The 22,628-nt window shown below is 45.4% G+C and overlaps 1 protein-coding gene across 1 annotated transcript in view; it reads left to right on the forward strand.

Annotated features, from left to right (window-relative positions):
• The window catches only part of MGAT4D (MGAT4 family member D), a 393,296-nt gene that overhangs the window by 183,898 nt on the left and 186,770 nt on the right, over window positions 1–22,628 (forward strand). The window contains exon 7 of the mRNA XM_030192245.1: window positions 16,166–16,212. Within this exon, the coding sequence (XP_030048105.1) occupies window positions 16,166–16,212 (47 nt within the window). The remainder of the gene's footprint in view (window positions 1–16,165; window positions 16,213–22,628) is intronic.

Genomic DNA, 22,628 nt, shown 5'->3' on the forward strand with positions numbered 1-22,628 from the left:
TTGCACTTGGAATCTATCCAACATCCATAGGTGTCATATATCGTTTAGCCATCATAATTTGCAGTTTTTATTCCAGCACATATCGTTCCAGTGCTCCTATGTCTTTTCCTTTCACTGACTCTCCGATATTTTTATTTATTTATTTTTGTTACATTTGTACCCCGCGCTTTCCCACTCATGGCAGGCTCAATGCGGCGGGCAATGGAGGGTTAAGTGACTTGCCCAGAGTCACAAGGAGCTGCCTGTGCCTGAAGTAGGAATCAAACTCAGTTCCTCAGGACCAGAGTCCACCACCCTAACCACTAGGCCACTCCTCCACTGTTGCTACTATCTGAGATTCTACATGGAATGTTGCTATTCCACTAGCAACATTCCATGTAGAAGTCGGCCCTTGCAGATCACCAATGTGGCCACGCAGGCTTCTGCTTCTGTGAGTCTGACGTCCTGCACGTACGTGCAGGACGTCAGACTCACAGAAAACAGAAGCCTGTGCAGCCTTCTACATGGAATGTTGCTAGTGGAATAGCAACATTCCATGTAGAATCTCCAATAGTAGCAACATTCTATGTAGAATCTCCAATAGTATCTATTTTATTTTTGTTACATTTGTACCCTGCGCTTTCCCACTCATGGCAGGCTCAATGCAGCTTACATGGGGCAATGGAGGGTTAAGTGACTTGCCCAGAGTCACAAGGACCTGCCTGTGCCTGAAGTGGGAATCGAACTCAGTTCCTCAGGACCAAAGTCCACCACCCTAACCACTAGGCCACTCCTCCACTGTTGCTACTATCTGAGATTCTACATGGAATGTTGCTATTCCACTAGCAACATTCCATGTAGAAGTCGGCCCTTGCAGATCACCAATGTGGCCGCGCAGGCATCTGCTTCTGTACGTGCAGGACGTCAGACTCACAGAAAACAGAAGCCTTGCAGCCTTCTACATGGAATGTTGCTAGTGGAATAGCAACATTCCATGTAGAATCTCCAATAGTAGCAACATTCCATGTAGAATCTCCAATAGTATCTATTTTATTTTTGTTACATTTGTACCCTGCGCTTTCCCACTCATGGCAGGCTCAATGCAGCTTACATGGGGCAATGGAGGGTTAAGTGACTTGCCCAGAGTCACAAGGAGCTGCCTGTGCCTGAAGTGGGAATCGAACTCAGTTACTCAGTTCCCCAGGATCAAAGTCCACCACCCTAACCACTAGGCCACTCCTCCACTAAACTATTATGGTGTGACACAATTTTTTTGTATCCCCTCCCACTATCATTTATTCTATACATTAAGATATTATAATATGTCTTGTCCGCATTCACTAATAATGAAGAATCCTTTCCACTTCACTGGGGCCACTTATTTGATCAATCCATCTTGTTCACTCTTTACAACTGTTGCATTACATCTGCATATTTTGATTTTTTTTCTGCCTTACTGGGACCACACATCTGATATAATTAATCTTGTTCACTCATTTTTTTAGCTTTTTATATTCACGTTTATATTCATATTCACGTTCACATCTGTTGCATTAGCATATCTCATACTTCCATATAATTTTTATGTTTAATTTTAACTTCTGTTGTAGTTTATTTATACACTAGTAAAAAAGGCCCGTTTCTGACACATATGAAACGGGCGCTAGCAAGGTTTTCCTCATAATGTGTATGTTTTGGAGAGTGTATGTGAGAGTGACTGTGTGTGATAGAGAGAGTGAAAGTGTGAGTGTGTGTGTGTGAGAGAGAGAGTGAGTCTGGGTGTGAGCGTGTCTGTGAGAGAGTGTGTGTGTGAGAATGAGAGTGTGAGCAATTGCGTATGGGAGACACAGTGTGATAGAGAGAGAGAGAGTGTGTTTCACACAGATACAGTGTGTGCGTGAATGAGAGTGTGTGTGAGGCACAGATTGTCTGTGAGACTGAGTGTATGAGACCAAGCGAGTATGTAAGTGACTATGTGACACATAGAGAGTGAATGTGATACAATGTGAGACATAGAGTGTATGAGAGTGAGAGACAGAAACACATTGTCTGTGAGAGAGAGAGTGTGTGTGTGTGTGACAGAGATACCTCCCTCCCTCCCTCTCTATGGTGTCAGGCCCCCCTCTTTCTCTGGTGTCTGAGATTGCTGCCACTGCACCTAAGCAATTGGTGTGCTGGAGGAGAGGAAGAGAGAGAGAGAGTGTGTGTGTGGGGTGGGGGGGGATGTGTTGGAGGGGTTCAGCTTGGAAGAAGAGGGGTGTGGGGGATTCTGGATGCGCTGCCAGATGAAAGTAAGAGAGTGAGTATGTGTGTGTGTGTGTGTGTGGGGGGGGGGGGGGGTTCAGGAAGCAATGGCAGATGACAGAGTGAGGGAGTGTATGTGTGGGGGGGGGGGGGGGCAGGGGGTACAGGAAGCGCTGCGAGATGAGAGAGTGAGTGTGTGTGTATGGGGTTTCATGAAGCGCTCCCATCCTTGAACCCCCTCCCCACCTCAGTCCCCTTCTCTCATTCAAGAACCCCCTCCCCAGTCTCTCCCATCCAAAAACCCCAGTCCCCTCCCCACCCGTCCCCTTCTCCAATCTGAGAACCCCCTCCCCAGTCTCTCCCATCCAAAAACCCAGTGCCCTTCCCACCCGTCCCCTTCAAGCATCCAAGAACCCCCTCCCCCATCCTTGAACCCCCTCCCCACCTCAGTCTCCTTCTGCCATTCAAGAACCCCCTCCCCAGTCTCTCCCATCCAAAAACCCCAGTCCCCTCCCCACTCGTCCTCAAGTATCCAAGAACCCCCTCCCCACCTCAGTCCCCTTCTCCCATTCAAGAATCCCAGTCCTCTCCCCATCCGTCCCCTTCTCCCATCCGAGAACCCCCTCCCCAGTCTCTCCCATCCAAGAACCCCAGTCCCCTCCCCACCCGTCCCCTTCAACTATCCAAGAACCCCTTCCCCACCCCCTTCTGCTTCTCCCATCCATGAACCCCTCCCACCTCAGTCTCCTTCCCATTTGAGAACCCCCTCCCCCCCACCTGAGAGCCCCACACCCTTCTCCCATCTGAGTCCCTCCCCACCTACCAGCTCCATTCTCCTGCCGCCCAGGCCCACCACCCTCAATGCCTTAAAAAAAAACCCAATTTGAAGCACTGGAGTAACAGGCAGCAGCGCCTGGCGTCTGCCCTTCTACTAAAAATCTCTTTGACGACGTCATTGGGCCTTCCCACATTGAGTCCCGCCCGCCCTCGCGGTAATTGGAAGTTACCTGAGAGGAGGGCGGGACTCAATGTGGGAAGGCCCAATGACGTCGTCAAAGAGATTTTTAGTAGAAGGGCAGACACGAGGCGCTGCTGCCTGTTACTCCAGCGCTTCAAATTGGGTTTTAAAGGCAGGACAGCGCCGGGAGCGGACTCGCAGCACCCCCCACCCGCTGACATCTGGGGCGGAGCGCCCCCACCACGTCGCCGTCGCGCGTTGCTGAACTTGGGAGGGAGGGAGAGTGGTGCTCGGGCGGTCGGGGCGGGGCTACCTGAGGCGCGCGGCGCGGTTGGTAGCCAGCGTTTCCTTGGCAGGGGGAGGAGTAGGGAAACACGCTCCGCGTGTTTCCCTACTCCTCCCCCTTCCTTGATGCGGTCCCTGCTTTCATTTTTCTGTTGCTTTTCCGCCCTCGACGTCATGACGTTTGACGCGAGGGCGGGGCAGCAAGTCGTTCAGTGGCTTCACCACCACGAACTTACGAACCGTTCTGGGAGTCTGAGTGACTTCAGAACGTTGTCCTCAGAATGTTGAGGGTGCCTTTTATTATATTAGATATTATTTCATTAGTCTGTGTTTTAATTGGATTTTCATGTCTTTAGACAACTGAGGAAGGCGTTTTAGCTGAAACATGGCCTGTGTAGGGTTTTTTTTTTGTGTCAGCTGATTTTGAATAAAATTCTTGGATTCTCTTACTCCTCGTTTGCCTTGGTTCATTGGAACTTTCCTTACTTTCACCCGTTTTGTGCTTACTTGACTTTTTGTGAACCTTGTGAGGGACCCCCTTTCTCGTTTGGATTGTATCCCCCAAATGGTTGACCATGTGGATATTATTCTGTAAAATTAAAAAAGAAAAGAAAGAGATCAAAGTCAAGGTACCGCTGCTAAAACACACTCAACATTGCATGGACAATATGTAACGTAAACCAGTTTACTTACCACTCCAAAAGTGCAGCATAATGCTAATGCTAAGTGTTGCTATACTAGGACAGACCAAAGGTCCATCAAGCCCAGCATCCTGTTTCCAACAGTGGCCAGTCCAGGTTACAAGAACCTGGTGAGATTTTTATTTTATCTATTTTATTTTATTTCTGCATTTGTACCCCACATTTTCCAAACTAGTTGTAGGTTCAATGTGGCTTACAATTTACTTAAATTAGACAAGTTATAGAGCAGTTTGGGATCATGTTCAGTTCTGTCAGTGATCATGTATTGTGGTGTATTGGCTGGTGGTCGACTTGACTATGTGGGTTCTCGAAAAAGAAGTTGCTACTACTACTACTATTTAGCATTTCTATAGCGCTACAAGGCGTACGCAGCGCTGCACAAACATAGAAGAAAGACAGTCCCTGCTCAAAGAACTTACAATCTAATAGACAAAATATAAATAAAGTAAGCAAATCAAATCAATTAATGTGAATGGGAAGGAAGAGAGGAGGGTAGGTGGAGGCGAGTGGTTGCTGAAGAAGTGGGCTTTCAGATGTTTTCAGAATGTTAGGTAGTTCGTGCATTTTAGGTCTTTCGGTAGTAAGTTCCAAATTTTGCTGCAAACATATGTGAAACTGGTTGTATATGTAGATTTGTATTTTAGGCTTTGACATCTGGGGAAGTGAAAGTGAGGTAGGTTCTTTTGCCCTTGATAGCATTGCGTATTGGTAGTTCTACTAGGCTTGTCATACATTCCGGTGCGAGGCTGAAGATTATTCTTTAGGCCAGAGATCATAACTTGAAGGCTATACATGCTTTGATAGGTAGCCAGTGTAGGTTTGGAATTGTGGTCTCGTTCTATCAAATCGATTTTTTTCTGAATATCAGTCTTGCTGCTGTGTTTTGTGCTCTTTGTAATCTCTTTAATGTTTGTTTCTGGCATCTGGCATAGATTGCAAGAACCATGGTTTGGACAAGTGTGCGGAATACATCTCTTGGGAAATAGTTTTTTATACGTTTCAATTTCCACATAGTTTAGAACATTTTCTTTGTAGTATTTCTGATGTGGTTGTCGGAAGGATATATTGTGGTCTATGGTGACTCCTAGGATTTTTAGTTTGTCTGCTTTTGGAAGGGATGTTCCCATGGCATTGATATTAGTGAAGTGGTCGGTATTGTGTGGTGATTTATCATGCAATGTGTTTTTTTTCCCTGTTCAATTTCAGCTTGAATGCTGATGCCCTGGATTCTATATTGTTTATGCTGTCCATGATCCTGGTCATGATTTCGGATAGATTCTTTTGAAAGGGATAAAGATTGACATATCATCGTCATATATAAAGGGTTAAAACGTTTTTTGGATAGTGATCAGGAGTGGCAAAATGGTTAATTTTCCAGCATATAAATTAGACTATTGCATGAAATGTATTTCTCTAGTTTGAACAGCAGGTGGTGCATGTTACTGTTTAAAGCAGTTACAGAGAAATGACTGTTCCTTCTTTAGTTTAACACAGAGAAAGCAACCTGCAGTGATGTGGCCAGCTGCTTTAAAATTTGCTGTTCTGGGCTCTGATTGGCCCAGGAGCTCAAATTCAGACAGGATGTACTGGCTTTTTCTCCAGTCTTAGATTAGGAGGGAAGAGAGATCTCTTCACTGAGACCCTGTAAGCAGTTACATTTGATAACCTTTGAGCAGCTATATGTTTTGAACTTCCCAGGTACTATTTAGATAGTAAACAGTTGTTTAGATAGTGTTATAATTGATCCATATTTCAGTTACCTGTCATTGTTTGCTGATTGCACATTTTCTGTTCATTGTTCTAATTTTTCATGCCAAACATTTTTTAGTTTATTGCCTTTGCGTGTCTGGATTGACTAAGAATCCTGATGGTTTGTGTGTTGGGTCTGTGAGTGCTTTCTAGGAATTGTGGGACCACTGGCAGTGTGGCCTCTAGTATCCTAGAAATCACTGACGAATAATTTGAAAGTGGGAGACTCACCCAAAAGCAGTTGGGACCCAATCGGTGGGAGGAGGGTGCTAGTGTAGAGCACAAACGGTAGTGCTGAGGATAGACCCTCTAAGTGGCCGCAGGGTTAGCTCCAGGTGGGTGCTAGGTGTTTCATGATATCGGGCAAGGGGGGGGGGGGGCGAGCCCTGGGGGACCCCACAGCCCGCTTTCCATGGAGAAGAGATTGAGGAATTTATCTTCACTTGAATAAGACCTGGTAGTCAGAAATCCCTTGAACCATTTCAGCACCTTCCCTCCAATGCCAATTTTATCAAGTATTCTTCGTAGGATTTGATGGTCAACCATATTAAATGCACTTGATAGGTCAAACTGTAGTAGGAGGATGTTTTTTCCATTTGAAATTTCCTTTTTGAAGTTAGCCAGTAGTATAATCAGCACTGTTTCTGTGCTGTGTTGAAGCCTGAAGCTTGATTGGGATTCATGTAGCATGGAAATTTTGTTAATGTAGTTAACTAGCTGGTTGGCTGCTATACCTTCCATTACTTTAGTCGTTAGAGGTATGGATTCCATTGGCCTGTAGTTTGAGGTATCTTTGATATTTTTCTTCGCATCCTTTGGAATTGGTGTGAGCAGTATGTTGCCCTTTTCCATTGGGAAACGGCCTTCCGAGAACATGAAATTCAGGTGGGAGGTGAGTTAGTTAATGAATCAGTCAGTGGATGCTTTCAAGATGTGATTGGTCACATGTCTGGCATGCAGTAAGCAGTGGATAAATTTCTTACTTCTTGTGCTACTATCTTGTTTTTGAGCTGGGCAAAGATCCTCCATGTTCTGTCTACTGGAGATTCCTCTGGAGGGGTAATCAAATTTGTCTATAAGACTTTCAAAGTTGGTGTCATCCTGTAGTAATTTCTTCCCTTAGTTGAAGATCTTCTCTTCGAAGTATCTGTCTAATTAGTTTGCTGGGGGATCATCGTTTGCTATTATCAATGGTTTGGTGTTTAGTAGGTTATTTACAAGCTTGTATAGTTTCTTTGTGTTTCTATAGTCTGAGCCCACATGTTCTTTATAGAACTTCCTTTTAGCCTGTCTTATTTTGATCTTGTACCTGATTTTGTGCTTCACTCCATACAATTCTGTTGAGTGGGTTTTAAACACTTTCAGTTCTTCATAGTACCATGGGACTTCTTTGCGTCTTATCATGGGGGCTATTTAGTCTAGTACAGTAGTGCTTCTTTTGTCCCATTCTGATAGGAATTCTTCAGAGTCAGTTGTTGGTGACCACAGTCTTTCGTATATAGATGCCCAAAATTTAATTGCATCAACTTTTCCTATGGTGTTCGTATTTTTGTTGGCTGGGTCCCATGTTCTTTCCAATAGAGGGTCATGTTTAGCCTAAAGAGATGTGACCAATGAGTTTCTGTCCATCTCATGTTCTGTATTTTGAAGTCCTTGTCCGGTGAGAATCTATATGCTATTAGGTCTAGAGTGTGGCCTTTGACATGGGTTGTGGTCACTGATGGTCATTGGAAGTCCCATAGTTGAAGGAATTCATCACAATCTCTATTGCTGTCTTTGCTTTGGTCTTCTAAGTGCAGATTTAATATCTCCTATTACCATCATATTGGAGTTAGCTACATGTGTTTGAGATGAACTCCATGAAGTAAATTTGAGCTGCGGTCCAGTTTCTCTGGGGGCCTGTAGAATAAGATGCAGCACAGGTGGTTGTGTAGTGTTTTGTCCCTGATTATGATTGAGGTAATTTCTAGTTGCAATGTTCTGGATTCTGCTATGGCTTCCACTGTTAGAAAGGATCTGTAGATCAGTGTAATGCTTCCACCTCTTCTCCTGTTTCTGGTCCAATGCAAGATTTTATAGCCTTGGGGGGCATAGATTCAAGATAATAGGGCCTTCTTTATCATGGATCCATGTTTCTTTAAGGAATGCCAGTTGGAGGTCTTCATCCAGTATCCAATCTTTTATTGTTTCTGTTTTGTTTACCGCTGATTTGGCCTTGATGTGTATCCCACTGGCATTGATAGGTAATTGTCCTCTGATAGCGTAACTTTGGTAATTTTCACTGTTTGACACACATTTGAGTTTCTGGGTTTTTTTGTTTCCTTTTTGACCCTCTGTTGTATTTGGACCTTTGAGTGATTTCTATTGTTTAAATCACCCCGCCCATCTGTTTGAACTCTACCTGTGTAGAAGGCAGTGTTTCTCGCTGGGTGACTCAGGTTGCATAGTATTGGTATTTTGTTGTTTTGCCCTTGTGTTAGGGCTCCCATGGTGGTTCATAGCATAAGGGTTGATAGCGCTACTAGAAATCTTGTGATGTGCATTTTGCCCCTTTTGGTGTTCAAGAGAAGTTGGTATTGTCCCTTTTGTCTATTATTTTAGAGGGAAGTGTACTTATGGTTGTTGTATACCTGTCCCCTTTACTGGAGAAATGGTAGATTTACAGTTGTGTGCCTCGTCGTTAGTTGAGATAAAGCGGGTTTATCTTTGTGTGGACCCTGTCCTCTTTAATGTGTGATTAAGTATTACTGCGGTTGTTGAGGTCTTAGTTTTTTGGGCACAAGTGTTAGGTAATCTTACAATTGTTGTTTTACCTGGGCAGGATTCTTCCCATGTGCTGGCTTGTTTCTATACAGTTCTTGTGTTTGTTCAGGTTGCTGAGAAATAATCCTTCTGATCCAATTTGCAGGGGCACCGGCTGAACTACAGGAATTGTGATCCCTTTCTGCTCTGTCTTTAGTGTAGTCGTTCTGTGTAGTTCTCTGCTGCTTTTGGCAAGATCGTGCCCTCTGTAGAGGATTGGTGGCCCTGCTCTTCACCGGGCTCCAGGTGAAGCCTAGAAAAAAAAAAACAGCGGGATGGCCCTCCAAGATTGTTGGAGGTTCTGCTTTCTCGGTCGCCTACTCGACTTCTCCAATCCTGTTTCCACACCCTATGTTGCTGGGGCCATCCTGGTTCTCCCTGTGTTCATTGTGGGTGCTGGTCTGATTTTCTTCCTTGGCCAAGCCACTCCAACAACCGCTGCCCTGAAGAGGACCTCCTTAACAGCAGAGCGAGTGCTCACCTGGATCTTCTCTTCCTGTATCGGGTGTGGGTGTGAGCACCTTTCAGTGGTGGAGCGATCGCTTTCCTGGGTCTGTTCCTTCCAGTGCTTTTTTTGTAGAAAAAAAGGTGCCGGTACTCATTATGGGCGGGGTCACCACACATGGCTCCACCCCTATCATAGCCACACCCACATTAACCACACCCCCTATACCAGCCATGGCGCATATAAACAGACACCATTGAAAATATTATAGTACTATAGGAGAAAAAAATAAAGTGATTTTTTTCATTATAAATAATCTCTGTAAGCTCTTACAGCTCCAGTATACCCAGTGCAAAATAAGACAGCCAATGTAAATTCTCAAATTGGACATAATTACAAACACTAAAATGAAAATAAAATGATTTTTTTCTACCTTTGTTGTCTGGTGACTGTTTTTCTTTCCATATTGGTCCCAGTCTGTGATTCTGCTTTCTTTTCTTTTCGCTTAACTCTTCTGTGCCATTTGTCATTTTTGTCTCCTTTTTCTTTGCTTTCTTCAATATTTTTCAGGCTCTCTCTCTGTCCAGATTTAATTCAGTCTTACTATCCATTCTTTAATTTCCTTCATCTACCTGTGGCTTTTCATCTTTTCCTCACCCTTGTTCTCCCCATGCCCCTTCCTCTTATTCTCCAGTCTTTCTCTATTCCCCTTTTCCATCCAGCAGCTCTGCTTTCTCTCCCCATCCTTCCAGTGTCTCCCCTATTTCTTTCTGCATTCTTCCATCCAGCATCTTCCCTCTCTCTCTCCCCATCCTTCCATCTGTTTTCCCCCTCTCTCTCCCCATCCTTCCATCTGTTTTTCCCTCTCTCTTTCCCCAATCCTTCCATCTGTTTTTCCCTCTCTCCCCATCCTTCCATCTGTATTTCCCTCTCTCCCCAATCCTTCCCTCTGTTGTTTTCCCTTTTCTCTCTCTCCCCAATCCTTCCCTGTTTTCCCTCTCTCTCTATCCCCATCCTTCCATCTGTTTTCCCCTCTCTCCCCAATCCTTCCGTTTTCCCTCTCTCTCTCTCCCCAATCCTTCCATCTGTTTTTCCCTCTCTCTCCCCATCCTTCCATCTGTTTTTCCCTCTTTCTCTCTCCCCAATCCTTCCCTCTGTTGTTTTCCCTCTTTCTCTCTCTCCCCAATCCTTCCCTCTGTTGGATTCCCTCTCCCTGCCAAGTTTGGCGCGAACGGCGCGAAGACGCAACGCACGCGGCACCAGCCCCTATTTCCGGCCGCTGCTGCTTCTCCTGTTGTTGAGCAGCAGCGGCCGCTACACAAAGAAAAAGAAGATTAAAAAAAAATTGAAACCTGGCTGAAACGCGGCACCCCGGCACTGTAGACAGCCATTAGGCATTGGCTGTTGCCCCGCAACCGCTCCTCCTCTTGCCTTACGTCACTGCCCCTGGAGGAAGACCCCGGAGGAGCGCAGTGACGTAGAGGCAAGAGGAGGAGCGGCTGCGGGGCAACAGCCAATGCCTAATGGCTGTCTACAGTGCCAGGGTGCCGCGTTTCAGCCAGGTTTGAATTTTTTTTAAAATCTTTTTCTTTGTGTAGCGGCCGCTGCTGCTCAACAGGAGAAGCAGCAGCGGCCGGAAATGGGGGCTGGCACTGCGTGCGGGACATGGACTCACGGGGCGGGGGGAGCAAAAAAAAAAGGTGCCGGTACGCCGTACCGTTGCGTACCGGCACAAAAAAAGCACTGGTTCCTTCCCTCCGGGAGTCCCAATACCTGCCTGGTCATGTTGCAATCCGAGCGGCTCCACTGCTCCTGATACTATGATTTGGCCTAGTCATGAAGGGCCGAAGATTAGGGCGCCTCTGTCAGCCGCCCCACCATCAGGACTGCTGGGCTCTTGCAGCATTACCTGGATGAGGTCGAAATGTTTGCGCGGTTTGTTGCTACAATTGGGTTTGCACCGACAAGGTCGCCAGGGAGTACATTGCGGTGCCTTCTGTTCAGTGTCCATCTTGCATCCTGTTTAACTATTTAACTCCCAAAACAGTATGATAGATTTTATCCTGCTTATCCTAGTAAATTTAAAACAAATTAGAGAAAATATTTCTTCACTCGGTGTGTAATTAACCTCTGGAATTCGTTGCCAGAGAATGTGTAAAAGCAATTAGCTTAGCGGGGTTTAAAAAAGGTTTGGCTATCTTCCTAAAAGAAAAGTCCATAGTCCATTATTAAAATGGACTTGGGGAAAATCCACTTCTTATTTCTAGGTTAAGCAGCATAAAATGTATTGTACTGTTTTTGGATCTTGCCAGGTACTTTTTGGCCACTGTTGGAAACAGGATACTAGGCTTTATAGACCTTCTGTCTGTCCCAGTATGGCAACACTTATGTGCTTATATATGAATTTTTTTTTGCATATGCTACCACAACAGTAATAAGATGGGACTGCATTTTTTTGTTCTTTTTTGTTTTCAGTATTGTTTTGGATATTTTAAGGTTTTTTCAAAATGTTCCCACGTGATGACATCATGATTAATGGTGCATCAGCCAATGAAAGGGTGAAAGAAAGATGTGAGTTGATGCTGTTTCTGCCACATTAACGTTATGCTGCACTTTTGGAGCGGTGAGTAAACTTGTTTATATTACTTATTATCCATGCAGTGTTGAGTGTGTTTCAGCACACGATAAGTGATGAACATTAAGATGCAACAACGTATCTTTCAGAAGTATTTTTTCTGAAAAAAAAAGTCACTGTTAGAGATTCCATAGTGTCCCACAGATCAGTCCAGAGACTAGTGGGTTATGTCCCCCTACCAGCAGGTGGAGATAGAGAAAATGCCAGAGCCAGGTCCATGCCTTTCTCTGAACTCTCTCTCCTGGTGATTCCTCCCTGCCTCCGTTTGTTGCTCTTCTGCCTCTAAAAAGAACAGGGAAAAAAATGAGTTGGGTGGCTGCTTTTCCTGGCTGAGGTGGACTTGGGGACTGTTCCTGGGGAGAAGCGGAGAGTTCAGGGCTATGTACCCTGTAGAATCCTGGAATCTACTTGAATTCTGCTTAGGAGTGAGTACAAAAAACAAATCCGCTTCCTTTGTCTGTCCTGCCTGAGACAGTCAAACGCTGCTCCCTGTGTGGAAGCCAAAGAGCAGCATTGGGAAGGGTGCAATGCTTGCTGGCCGGACTATTCTCTTCCTCCCCCCCCCCCCCCCAACCCTCCGGCCGTTGGGGCTTCTTTGGATCATATGGGACTGTTTGAAGCATGATGGTTTCTCTTGGTCTGGCGGTTTCTTACTGTGTGACAGCTGCCATTTTGGATGTGCCGATGCGTGCTTCATGCCCAAGTTCAGACCCACTGTTCCTGCAGTTTGTGATGCCAATATGGACCACAAGGCAGGTCCATCAGTCTCTTAGGGCCTAAGTATGGATGCGGACTCCGTTCCCTTCTCCCCAGAATTTATGCTACTGATGCACAAAGCTTTCCTTTTGAAGAGGCCTCCATCAGGGCTGGATTTACATGGGTGACCCCTTGGAGGGTGTCTGTGGCCCCTGGGTTCTAAAGGGCCCATTTGGAACCTTCTGGGGACCTAGATGACATGTCCCTGATTTCTGAGTGGGGCTCAGCAGATTTGGTCTTACTGGCTATGGTGCTGTCCTTGGAAGACCCCCTGGAAGACTGGGATGACCCCACTGTGGCCCAGGTGTTCAGGAGAGAGGAGCTGTCCTCCTTGATTGTAAAGGCCCTGGAGGCTCTGAAGATTGCATTGACAGAACCCCCAGAGTTGGAGGCTACTGTGCACACCATGATTGCGGGGGTTTGGAAGCTCTCTTGTCCTTCCATGTCCTTCTGGTGATGATTGTCCAGGTCTAACCAGTGGGATTCCCCTGAGGCGGGGTTGCAAGTTCCACGGGCTATGGCTCAGCTTTAGTCGCTCCCCACGTGGGGATTTGGAGCCTTTGAGTTTACCTAAAGTGGACTCCTTCATTACTGCGGTGACTAAGAAGACCACCCTGCCGGTGGAAGGCAAGGACGGTCCTCATGAGACAGCTTGAGGTATCCCTTAAATCAGCCTTTGAGGTGGCTGCTTTGCTTGCAGGTGGCGGTCTGCGGCTCTTATATGGCTCAGGCTTGTTTGTGCTGGGTGCAGTGAGCCACAGTGAAGGAGGAACGGATGCAGTATTTGCTGTCCCTGTAGGTAGGTCTGGCCCACCTGGCCGAAGTATGGTATGATGTTCTCCATGCTTTGAAGGAGATGTCCCTAGTGGTGACGGCGTGCAGGTGGCTCTGGCTGCAGATGCGTCATCGTCCAAGGCCCGTCTGGCTCAGCTCCCCTTCGCAGGGTGGGGGGGTGCTTCTGTTTGGAGATAATCTGGGTGGAACGAGAGGAAGGCATTGCTCTGTCCACCAGGAGCCTCTTTCTCTTAAAGAGGCTCCTGGTGGACAGAGCAATGCCTTCCTCTCGTTTCACCCAGTTGAGGGCCAGATTTCATGAGGCCAGAAAGTAGAGGCCTAGGGGGTCCGGAGCCTTCTCGAGGCAGCACCATCAGCAATGGCAACTGTCCTTTCGTGGGGACAAATGCTCCACTATGTCTTCGCCTCTCTGTACGACTCAAGCCCCCCTCCTACCTCACAATGATGGAGTCTTGACCCAGTCCTCCATGTCCACTGTTGGAGGACGTTTGTCTCTTCTGGAGGAGTGGGCCAAGATCACTTTAGACCAGTAGATCTTGGAAGTGGTGCATGAGGGATATCATCTGGAATTGGTAAGGGAGCTACCAGAATTCTTTCTGGAGTCTCCTTGCAAGTCTCCAGCTAAAGTTTGGGCAGTTTGCTGAATGCTGTGGGAGTTGCTCAGGCTGGAGAAAATTCTCCACCACACACTGCATGCTAAACACATGCCCCAACTGCATTATGAATGCTCCCCCAAACCGTTTCATCAACCAACTTACCTCTCACTTTAACTTCATGTTCCAAGAAGGCCTGTTCCCAAAAGAAAGGGGCAACATATTATGCCAATTCCAAAAGACACCAAGAAAAACATTAACGATACCGCAAACTACATACCAGTAGTATCCCCATTCCCACAACTAAAATCACGGAAGGCATCATAGCCAACTGACTACTTCAGCAAATTTTTATACTATATGAATCCCAATCAGGTTTTAGGCCCCAACACAGCACAGAAACTGTACTAATCACACTGTTCAGAGAAATTCAAAAGGAAATCTCAACCGGGAAAAACATCCTTTTACTACAGTTCAACATGTCCTAGTGCATTCAACATGGTTGATCATATCCTGCAAGGAATCCTCGACAAAACAGAAATAGGAAAGATACTGCAATGGTTCAGGGGATTCCTAACCAGGTCCTACCAAGTGAAATTAAATTCTTTAATCTCCACCCCATGGAAAACTTGAGTGCAAAGTCACTCAGGGTTCCCCACTTTCACCAATACTATTCAACCTAGCGATGGTTCCCCTTGCCTGATCTTTATCTATTCAAGGCTTCAACCTCTTCGTATACGCCAATGATATATATACATCCCCTTAAAAAAAGACATATCTGAAATTAATACCAAAATCACCGACAGCATATCTACCTTGGAATTCTGGGCATCAGCCTTCAAACTGAACAGGGGAAAAAAACACACTGCTTGATACTTATCACCATACAATACCGAACACTTTACATCCATCAATGTTATGGGCACAACTATAACAGACGACCTGAAGATTCTAGGAATAACCATAGATCACGAGTTATCTTTCGACAAACAGGTAACAAACACTACAAAGAAAATGTTTCACACAATGTGGAAACTCAAATGTATAAAACATTATTTCCCACAAAATGTTTTCCGAACGCTCATCCAAACCATGGTCCTCGCCCATGCGAAATTACTGCAGTGGAGCCAGGATGTAAGGAACAAACATTAAAGAAATTACAAACTGCACAGAACTCAGCAGTAAGACTCATATATGGCAAAAACTAATTTGAAACACAAGACCACTACTACAAAACCTACACTGGAGGTGTAGCCTGGTGATTAGTGCAGTGGACTTTGATCCTGGGGAACTGAGTTTGATTCCCATTGCAGCTTCTTGTGACTCTGAGCAAGTCACTTAACCCTCCATTGCCCCTGGTACAAAATAAGTACCTGAATATATGTAAACCGCTTTGAATGAAATTGCAAAAACCTCTGAAAGGCGGTATATCAAGTCCCATTTCCCTTTCCCCTATCAAACTTGTGTATCCTTCAAGATCTGTTTGCTGGCCTACAGAATAATTTTCAGCCTATCTCTGGCTTACATAGCTGACCTAATCACCCTACCGCTATGCAATCAACCAAGAGTGTGAGATCTTACCTTTCCCTCCACTTCCCCGGGTGCCAAGGCCTGAAGTACAAAACCACTTACACAATAAGCATCTCCTACATCAGCACCAAAATCTGGAACTCCCTACCAAAAGACTTAAAATACATGAACAACTACCTACAATTCAGAAAACACCTGAAAGCCCACTTCTTCAAAAAAAGGTTCCTGCCCGATGACCTCACTGAATCAAACAGATATTAGATAAACACTGATTCGTGAACTTGAACTGATCTGAACTTGAAATGACCTGAACCTGGCATACTCACTCCACGCGGCCTTTCAACTTGTAACCCGTGCTCCCTTAATTGTAAGCCACATTGAACCTACCACTAGGTTGGAAATGTGGGTACAAATGCTGTAAGTAAATAAATAAAATACTAGAGCTGGATCTGTTAGGGTGCTAAATGGCAGAGCTCTGGCATTCTCTCTATCTCCACCTGCTGGTAGGGGGACATAAACCCACAAGTCTCTGGATTGATCTGTTGGAACTAATGGAAAGAAAATTATCAGGTAAGAGCTAATTTTTCCATAGTACACCCTCAGCGTGTTCAGCTTGGCAAAGAAACATTGGCTAGGCTGAATTTTTGCTCTGGAGTATTGTAACTATTTAAATAATCTGTTTTTCTTTCTCAGATTAATGTTCAGTTCGTGAATGCTATTGCTGAAACAATTATTCATGCGTAAGTATTGCAAGGTACACTCTCAAATTTTTCATTGCAATTTTATATTGAGGAGTTGTGAAAGTTTTACTTTGCATGTTTGAGGTTTTTAATATTTGTACTTGTATGTGGTCAAGCAGAAAGTCAGCTCCATTTGTGGGTGACATCAACACAGTGCACTAAGGACTTTGCCACAGGTGAGTAAATGCCTAATGAGTGCAATTCTATAAAAGGCAGTCTGTTAAACAGGGGTGCACCTAAATGGCAGTATCAAAAAGTGTCCCTGTATTCTATAAAGGGTGTGCATATGGGCTCGCTCTTTATGTAATAGGTACATATAGTACAAAAAATGAAAGCAACCACATGCAGTGGGGCATCCAGTGATGTAGTGTGTGCATGTACATGACATACTGTGAAGGAGAGGACCTGGGGGTGGATGAGATGGAAGTGGAGGGTGAAGAAGTGAGGAGGCTCAAGAGCAGAAGAAGGCCGAACAGAGCCTTGCCTCCATTCCAGCCACAGAGAGCGAGAGGAGAAGTAGTAATGCCCCCTAGGCAAGGGGGGAGGGGGAAGGACTACATTACCCATCATCCCCGAGAGAGAGCAGAGAAAGGTTAGTGACCCCTGTAAAATGGAGGAGAGGCAGAGACTACATTTCCCAGCAACCCCGGGGCAAACCCTGGTACAGAGATTATCTTCCCCATCAGGCCAGAGGGGAGAGCTCTAACAAGGCAGGGGAGGGGCACCTGGAGGGTAATCAAGTAAAAGAGAAACAGCTGCCCAGAGTAGAGGAGAATGAGCCCATGGACTGGCAGGCTGCTGGAGAGAAGGAGCAGGAGGCAGGCTCTGAGGAACCCATGGACCTTTCTGCCTGGGCTCATGCCTTGAAAGCTAAACTGAAAAACCAGGTGAACTCTTGGTGTCAGAGCTGGGCTGAAAGTGGAAAGGGGAAAGGTCATGCGGGAGGAGGGTCAGTGAAGTAATAGAGTGACCCAGAATGGGGGGGATCTTTTCCTCTTTCCCAAAGGAGTTCAGGCTGTGTCTTTGAAGAGACTGTGTGTCTGAACTGAGTGCTATGGCATTAAGCACTGTGGATTTTGAACTGTTGGGAAAACAAACCTTCTTCTGAGTGGAGGAGGGGAAAGTAAGCTACAGTGTTTTTTTTTTCTTCCTTTTTGTGGGCTGAGGCCCACAGAACTGTGTGTTTTGAACTGTTTGCAGAAACCCCGTGGGGGTGGACAAGATACAGGGATTCTTTTTGGGGTGTGAAGTTGGACTACAGAGGAACCTATCTGTGGGGACTGTTAATTTGGCTCCAACTGATTTGTGCAGCAGCTGGAAGGGGACGTGGTTGTGTTTCTGCCGTACCTGGGCCCTGAGAGAAAAGCATGAGCAACTGTTTTGAAGGGCTGCAGGATTCCTTTTGCAAGTTACTGAACTGTGAATCCCTGACAATAAAGGAGCTTGGTGACTTTTACCTTTTTGGACTGCAGTGGGCCGGGAGGCTGAGTGGCCAGGGTGGAGGCAAGATCCCGAAGACCCTCGGGGGGAGGGGAGGATCTTTCACAATACGCATTGATATCGCAGTTGTAAGGACACTACAAGAATGTTTGTTATAACACAACTCTCCAGTTTTGGAGCTGCTGATATCTTCCTTCTGGCCAGGTTGCTCTTGCTAAGAGAACACAAATTGTTCCCTGTACCTAGCCGCAGGAGAAACCCACATGCGCATGAGGGGGGGCCTGGTTAGAGACCCGGGAAGTGCTTCAGCAGACAAGCAGCATTCTCCAGAGAGAGTTAAGTGGCCACAGAGAAGCAGAGCTGGGAGGAGAACACTAGGTGGAATATATAAAGGAAACTGATACCATGCAAAATGTTGACATACATAGGGTTTATTGGTAGATACGCCACAGATATATGATCAGTTCATACAGCAGGATAGGATTGAAGGCTGGAAAAGGGATAAAATGAGGACGTTACATGTGCACAGAGCACATATGGCCCAGCAGCATTCACAAGGGTACATCCTACCTCATCTTCCCAAACGGAAACAGAAGTACCCACATGCAGTCATTGCATACATGTGTGACAATCTTGACAACACAAGTAGCCCTATGCGAAGGGGGAGAGTATGGACCCAGGAGCACCCTTCAGATATCAGCCATTTGCCTGCCGTTCTAGCTTTCACTATGCCCACACTTTACTCCAGCCTAACAAGTGTGACAAGGTCCCTGTCCCCAAATCCTCAGAGTAGCAGTTCAAGGGTCTGTCTCCTAGGGTTAGGGACACGTACTTTTCACTGCCCTTCAGAGCTAGGAATAAGGATTTGTCTCTAATAAAAAAAAAAAAAAAGGATCAAAGATTCCACAGAGGTGTGCTGTCTTCTAGCTACACTAGTGTATATTTCCTGATACTTTCACACTCAGGGTGCACAGTACAACATGTTAATGTTCCCTTTCTTTAAAAACAGTCTGTCTAGGTCACGTGGTGCCATGGTGGAGTGAAGACGCTGAAAAGCGGAGCTCCCACATCTCTTCCCTAAAACCTGGCTATAATCAGCTCAAACAGAAGGCTTTTTACCAGCTGCTCGAGGGAGAACACCCGGTAGGAAAGCAGAACAAAATAATATTTCAGAGTACGTTGAGATGGCCGCGACAACACAGAAAAAAGATAAAGAAAAGCTTAAAGTACCTGAATCCAAAATGGCGGAGACATCGGGACAGCTGACTAGTACGGTGTGTTCAGCATGGACGGCTGAAATAACTGCAGAAGTCACAGCAGCAGTAGAAGCCGCCTTGGATAAAAAATTACAGGCTCTGTTCGATAGAGCTGAAGCTGCTCACGAAGGACTCGATGGGTTTCACTTAGATCTTGATCATATGCAGCAGCGGCTTAGTGATCTTGAGGACTGCGTAACAGAGGCAGCGGGACCAACGGAGGCCATGAGATCTAAAGTGACTGACTTGGAACAAAAACTTGACGACCTAGAAAATAGGTCGAGACGAAATAATCTCAGGCTTATTGGTCTCCCGGAACACCTTAAGGATTCAGAGCTTATAGAATATCTGGAGTGCTGGCTTCCGAAAGAGCTGCAGCTCAACAACCTAAAGGAACCGCTGAGGATTGAGAGGGCGCACCGAGTTGGGCCTCGAAGAGCAGCGGGGGACAGACTGAGAGCTGTGATACTGCGAGTCCTGCACTATGGTCATAAACAAGCGATTGTAAGGGCGCTGAGATCAGGTATACAATTGCATCACGAAGGAAAGCGCATTTTGTGCTTCCAAGATTACTCCTCCAAAGTGGCAGCAGCAAGACGAGCTTTCGCGCCCATGTGCACAGCACTCCACACTCAGAAGATTAAATTTGCTTTGATCTATCCAGCCACGCTGAAAATATTTCAAGACGGAGCAGAAAAAACCCTGGAGACAGTGGAAGCAGCAAAAGAGTTTCTCAAGACCATATCTACTGCAACGGAGTGAAGAGCTGGCAGGTATGCTAGACATTTGATCACAGGATGTGAAAGTTGGACGAACTGGGCAGATTTCAGGCAGACCACAGTTTAACAGTGCTTTACTGAATAATGTGCCCCGATAGCAGATACCTTACAGGAGGGTTAATTTGACAGCGATTTTACTACTTTGCTGTTCCCCCGAAATACCCGAAGGAGATTGCTTAGCAGTGAATTATCTGCTGATCAGTGCTCAGATTTCCCGATTTGACAGTGAATGCTGTAATATAAAGAGCTGAAGGTTTATTGTTCACATATACTCTTAAATTTAACCTTTGTACTGAATGTTTCACTACTTGGTTTTATAGCAGGTAACGAATGGGTGCGAACTACTAACAAAGACTCTGAGCGCACAGTACTGTTTTATTATTGTTGCTGAGCTAAATCTTCGCCCACAGCAGGGGGGACCTGCATTTGTTTTGTGTCAGCCCTTGTTTTGCGGGCATGGAGTGAGCCTCTACACTGTCTGTCTTCACTTTCGATTTGTCAGTTATGTTTAAAAATAGAAGGGAGTTCAATATAAGGTTTTGAGAAAAGAAATATATTGTTCATGTTAATATGTTTGTTATTGCAATGGTCAAAGCAATATGTATCTGATATCATAAAATGACAGTTTTTTCAAGCCTACATATTATCAGCGGACAATAGAACAGGACCATCATCTTGATTAATGGGTACCTGCTGTATAAGCTATCTGGTATAACTAGTGCTTACCTCTTTCTCAGAGGAAACCCGTGATCGGCAGGAATGCTAATGTCATGAATAGAGAGTCTGGAGCTGATGCATGATATCATGGGGATTAAGCACTAAAAATATTTTGTCATGTTGGGGAGATCCCCATAGACGTATGGAGGGAGGAAATGTGGTGCCAAAGCGTGACGAACTCGCATAGGAGTTCCTATGGAAGGTTGGGAGGGAGCTGATGGGGGGGGGGGGGCTTAGGGGGGAGGGGGGAGGGAATTCTTCCAGGCAGCTGGTTATTCGGACAGGAAGGACCTGGGGACACTAAACCGATATTAGGGCAAGATGTAAAGGGGGAGGTGAGCTGGGACACTTCTCCCAAAGATCAAATATATCTGCATTGTGACATGACCAATAGTGGCTTGATGCAATGATTAAAGTAATATCGTGGAATGTTGGCGGCATATCATCGTCAATTAAACGTGCCAAGCTGCTACAGGCATTAAATAGACAAAAGGCCCATATTGTCATGTTGCAAGAAACCCATTTAACTGCAATTGAACATAAGAAATTATGTAAGTGGTGGGTGCAGGAATTGGTGGATAGTCCTGCGCATAATAAGAAAGCAGGGGTAGCTATATTGATTAGAAAAGGGACACAATATGTTTTAAATGAGAGAGTTGTAGACCCCAAGGGACGGTATATAATTCAACATATTACTACTACTACTACTACTACTACTACTACTTAACATTTCTAAAGCGCTACTAGGGTTACGCAGCGCTGTACAATTTAACATAAAAGGACAGGCCCTGCTCAAAGAGCTTACAATCTAAAGGATTCTGAACAAAGCAGAAAGTAGGTCTGAGGAGTAACCTAATAGTCAGTGCTACGGACTGTAAACCAGGGATCCAGGTTCAATTCACACCTCAGCTCTCTCTTGTTCTTTTTCCTTTAAATTGTGAGCCCTCCAGAAACAGACATATCCCTACTGTACCTACATATCTATGACACCTGCAAGCCTTACTTTGAACAATAAACCGCTGCTGCTGGTCAACCTGTATGCGCCTAACCAATACGATAAAAAATTTTTTCAGACAATTATTAAACACATACTAACCTTTGATCAGATCCCAATCATTATCGGAGGGGACTTTAATTTGGTATCGGATCCTCTGATGGATAGTACTGGTTCCGTAAGGGCCTCTCCGTTGAACCTTACTAGAGGAATCCCTTGGGTTTGTTTTGAACTGGACTTAGTGGATTCATGGCGCTTGCTGCACCCTAGCATGCGAGACTTTACTCATTTATCAAGAGCACACGGGACGCAGTCCCGCATAGATTATCTATTACTATCAGGGACGATTTCGCCTAAATTACAACAAGCAGAAATTGGTGCTACTGCAGTGTCTGATCACGCAATGATCTGGGTGGTGTTGGATTGGAACAGAGAAGAGAAGATAGGATTTCAGTGGAAATTCCCCAGGGCCTTATATCATGATCCTAAATTTCTTTTGTTTATGAAGGAGAAATGGGAAGAGTATGTAGACTGCAACCAAGAAAGCTACATTAGAGATCCGATCCTTTTCTGGGAAGCAGCAAAGGCGGTCTTGCGGGGACATATTATTTCATACTCGGTGTATCAAAAGAAAGCGAAGGAGGCTGAGTTGGTACGGCTTGAGCTTCAAGTGAGAAGAGATAGACAACAGTATGGGCGCAAGCCGACAATAGAGAATAAGACTAAACTCCTGTCCTCGCAAGTGGAATTAAATCAATTGATCCAGACAAAAACGCAAAAGTCACTGACCTATTTTCGCTTCCAGCTGTACAAGCATGCTAATAAACAAGGTAAACTGTTGGCGCGGATGGTTAACCAAGTGGGAGGGCGTAGATGTGTAGTTAGAATTCTGAACGAGCAGGGTTTTTAATCTCATACAAATGCAGATATCAATAAGGTGTTCAGAAATTTCTATGCTGACCTATATTCGTCGCCGACTGATATAGGGCTCGAGGCAGCTTCGTACCTGAAGGGTCAGGAGCTTCCTCAGATACAAGAGGCACAACGAGAGATGCTTAACGCGGAGATTAATGAGGAAGAAGTGAGATGGTGTATTAGAACTAGTCCTTTTTGCAAGTCACCGGGGGTAGATGGCTATACATCCGAATTCTACAAATTAATGGTAAATGACATAGTATCATGCTTGACAGAGGTGTTTAATGCCATAGTGCGGAAAGGGCAATTGCCGGA

Source organism: Microcaecilia unicolor, chromosome 2 (assembly GCF_901765095.1).
Source record: "Microcaecilia unicolor chromosome 2, aMicUni1.1, whole genome shotgun sequence".
Taxonomy (NCBI): Eukaryota; Metazoa; Chordata; class Amphibia; order Gymnophiona; family Siphonopidae; genus Microcaecilia; species Microcaecilia unicolor.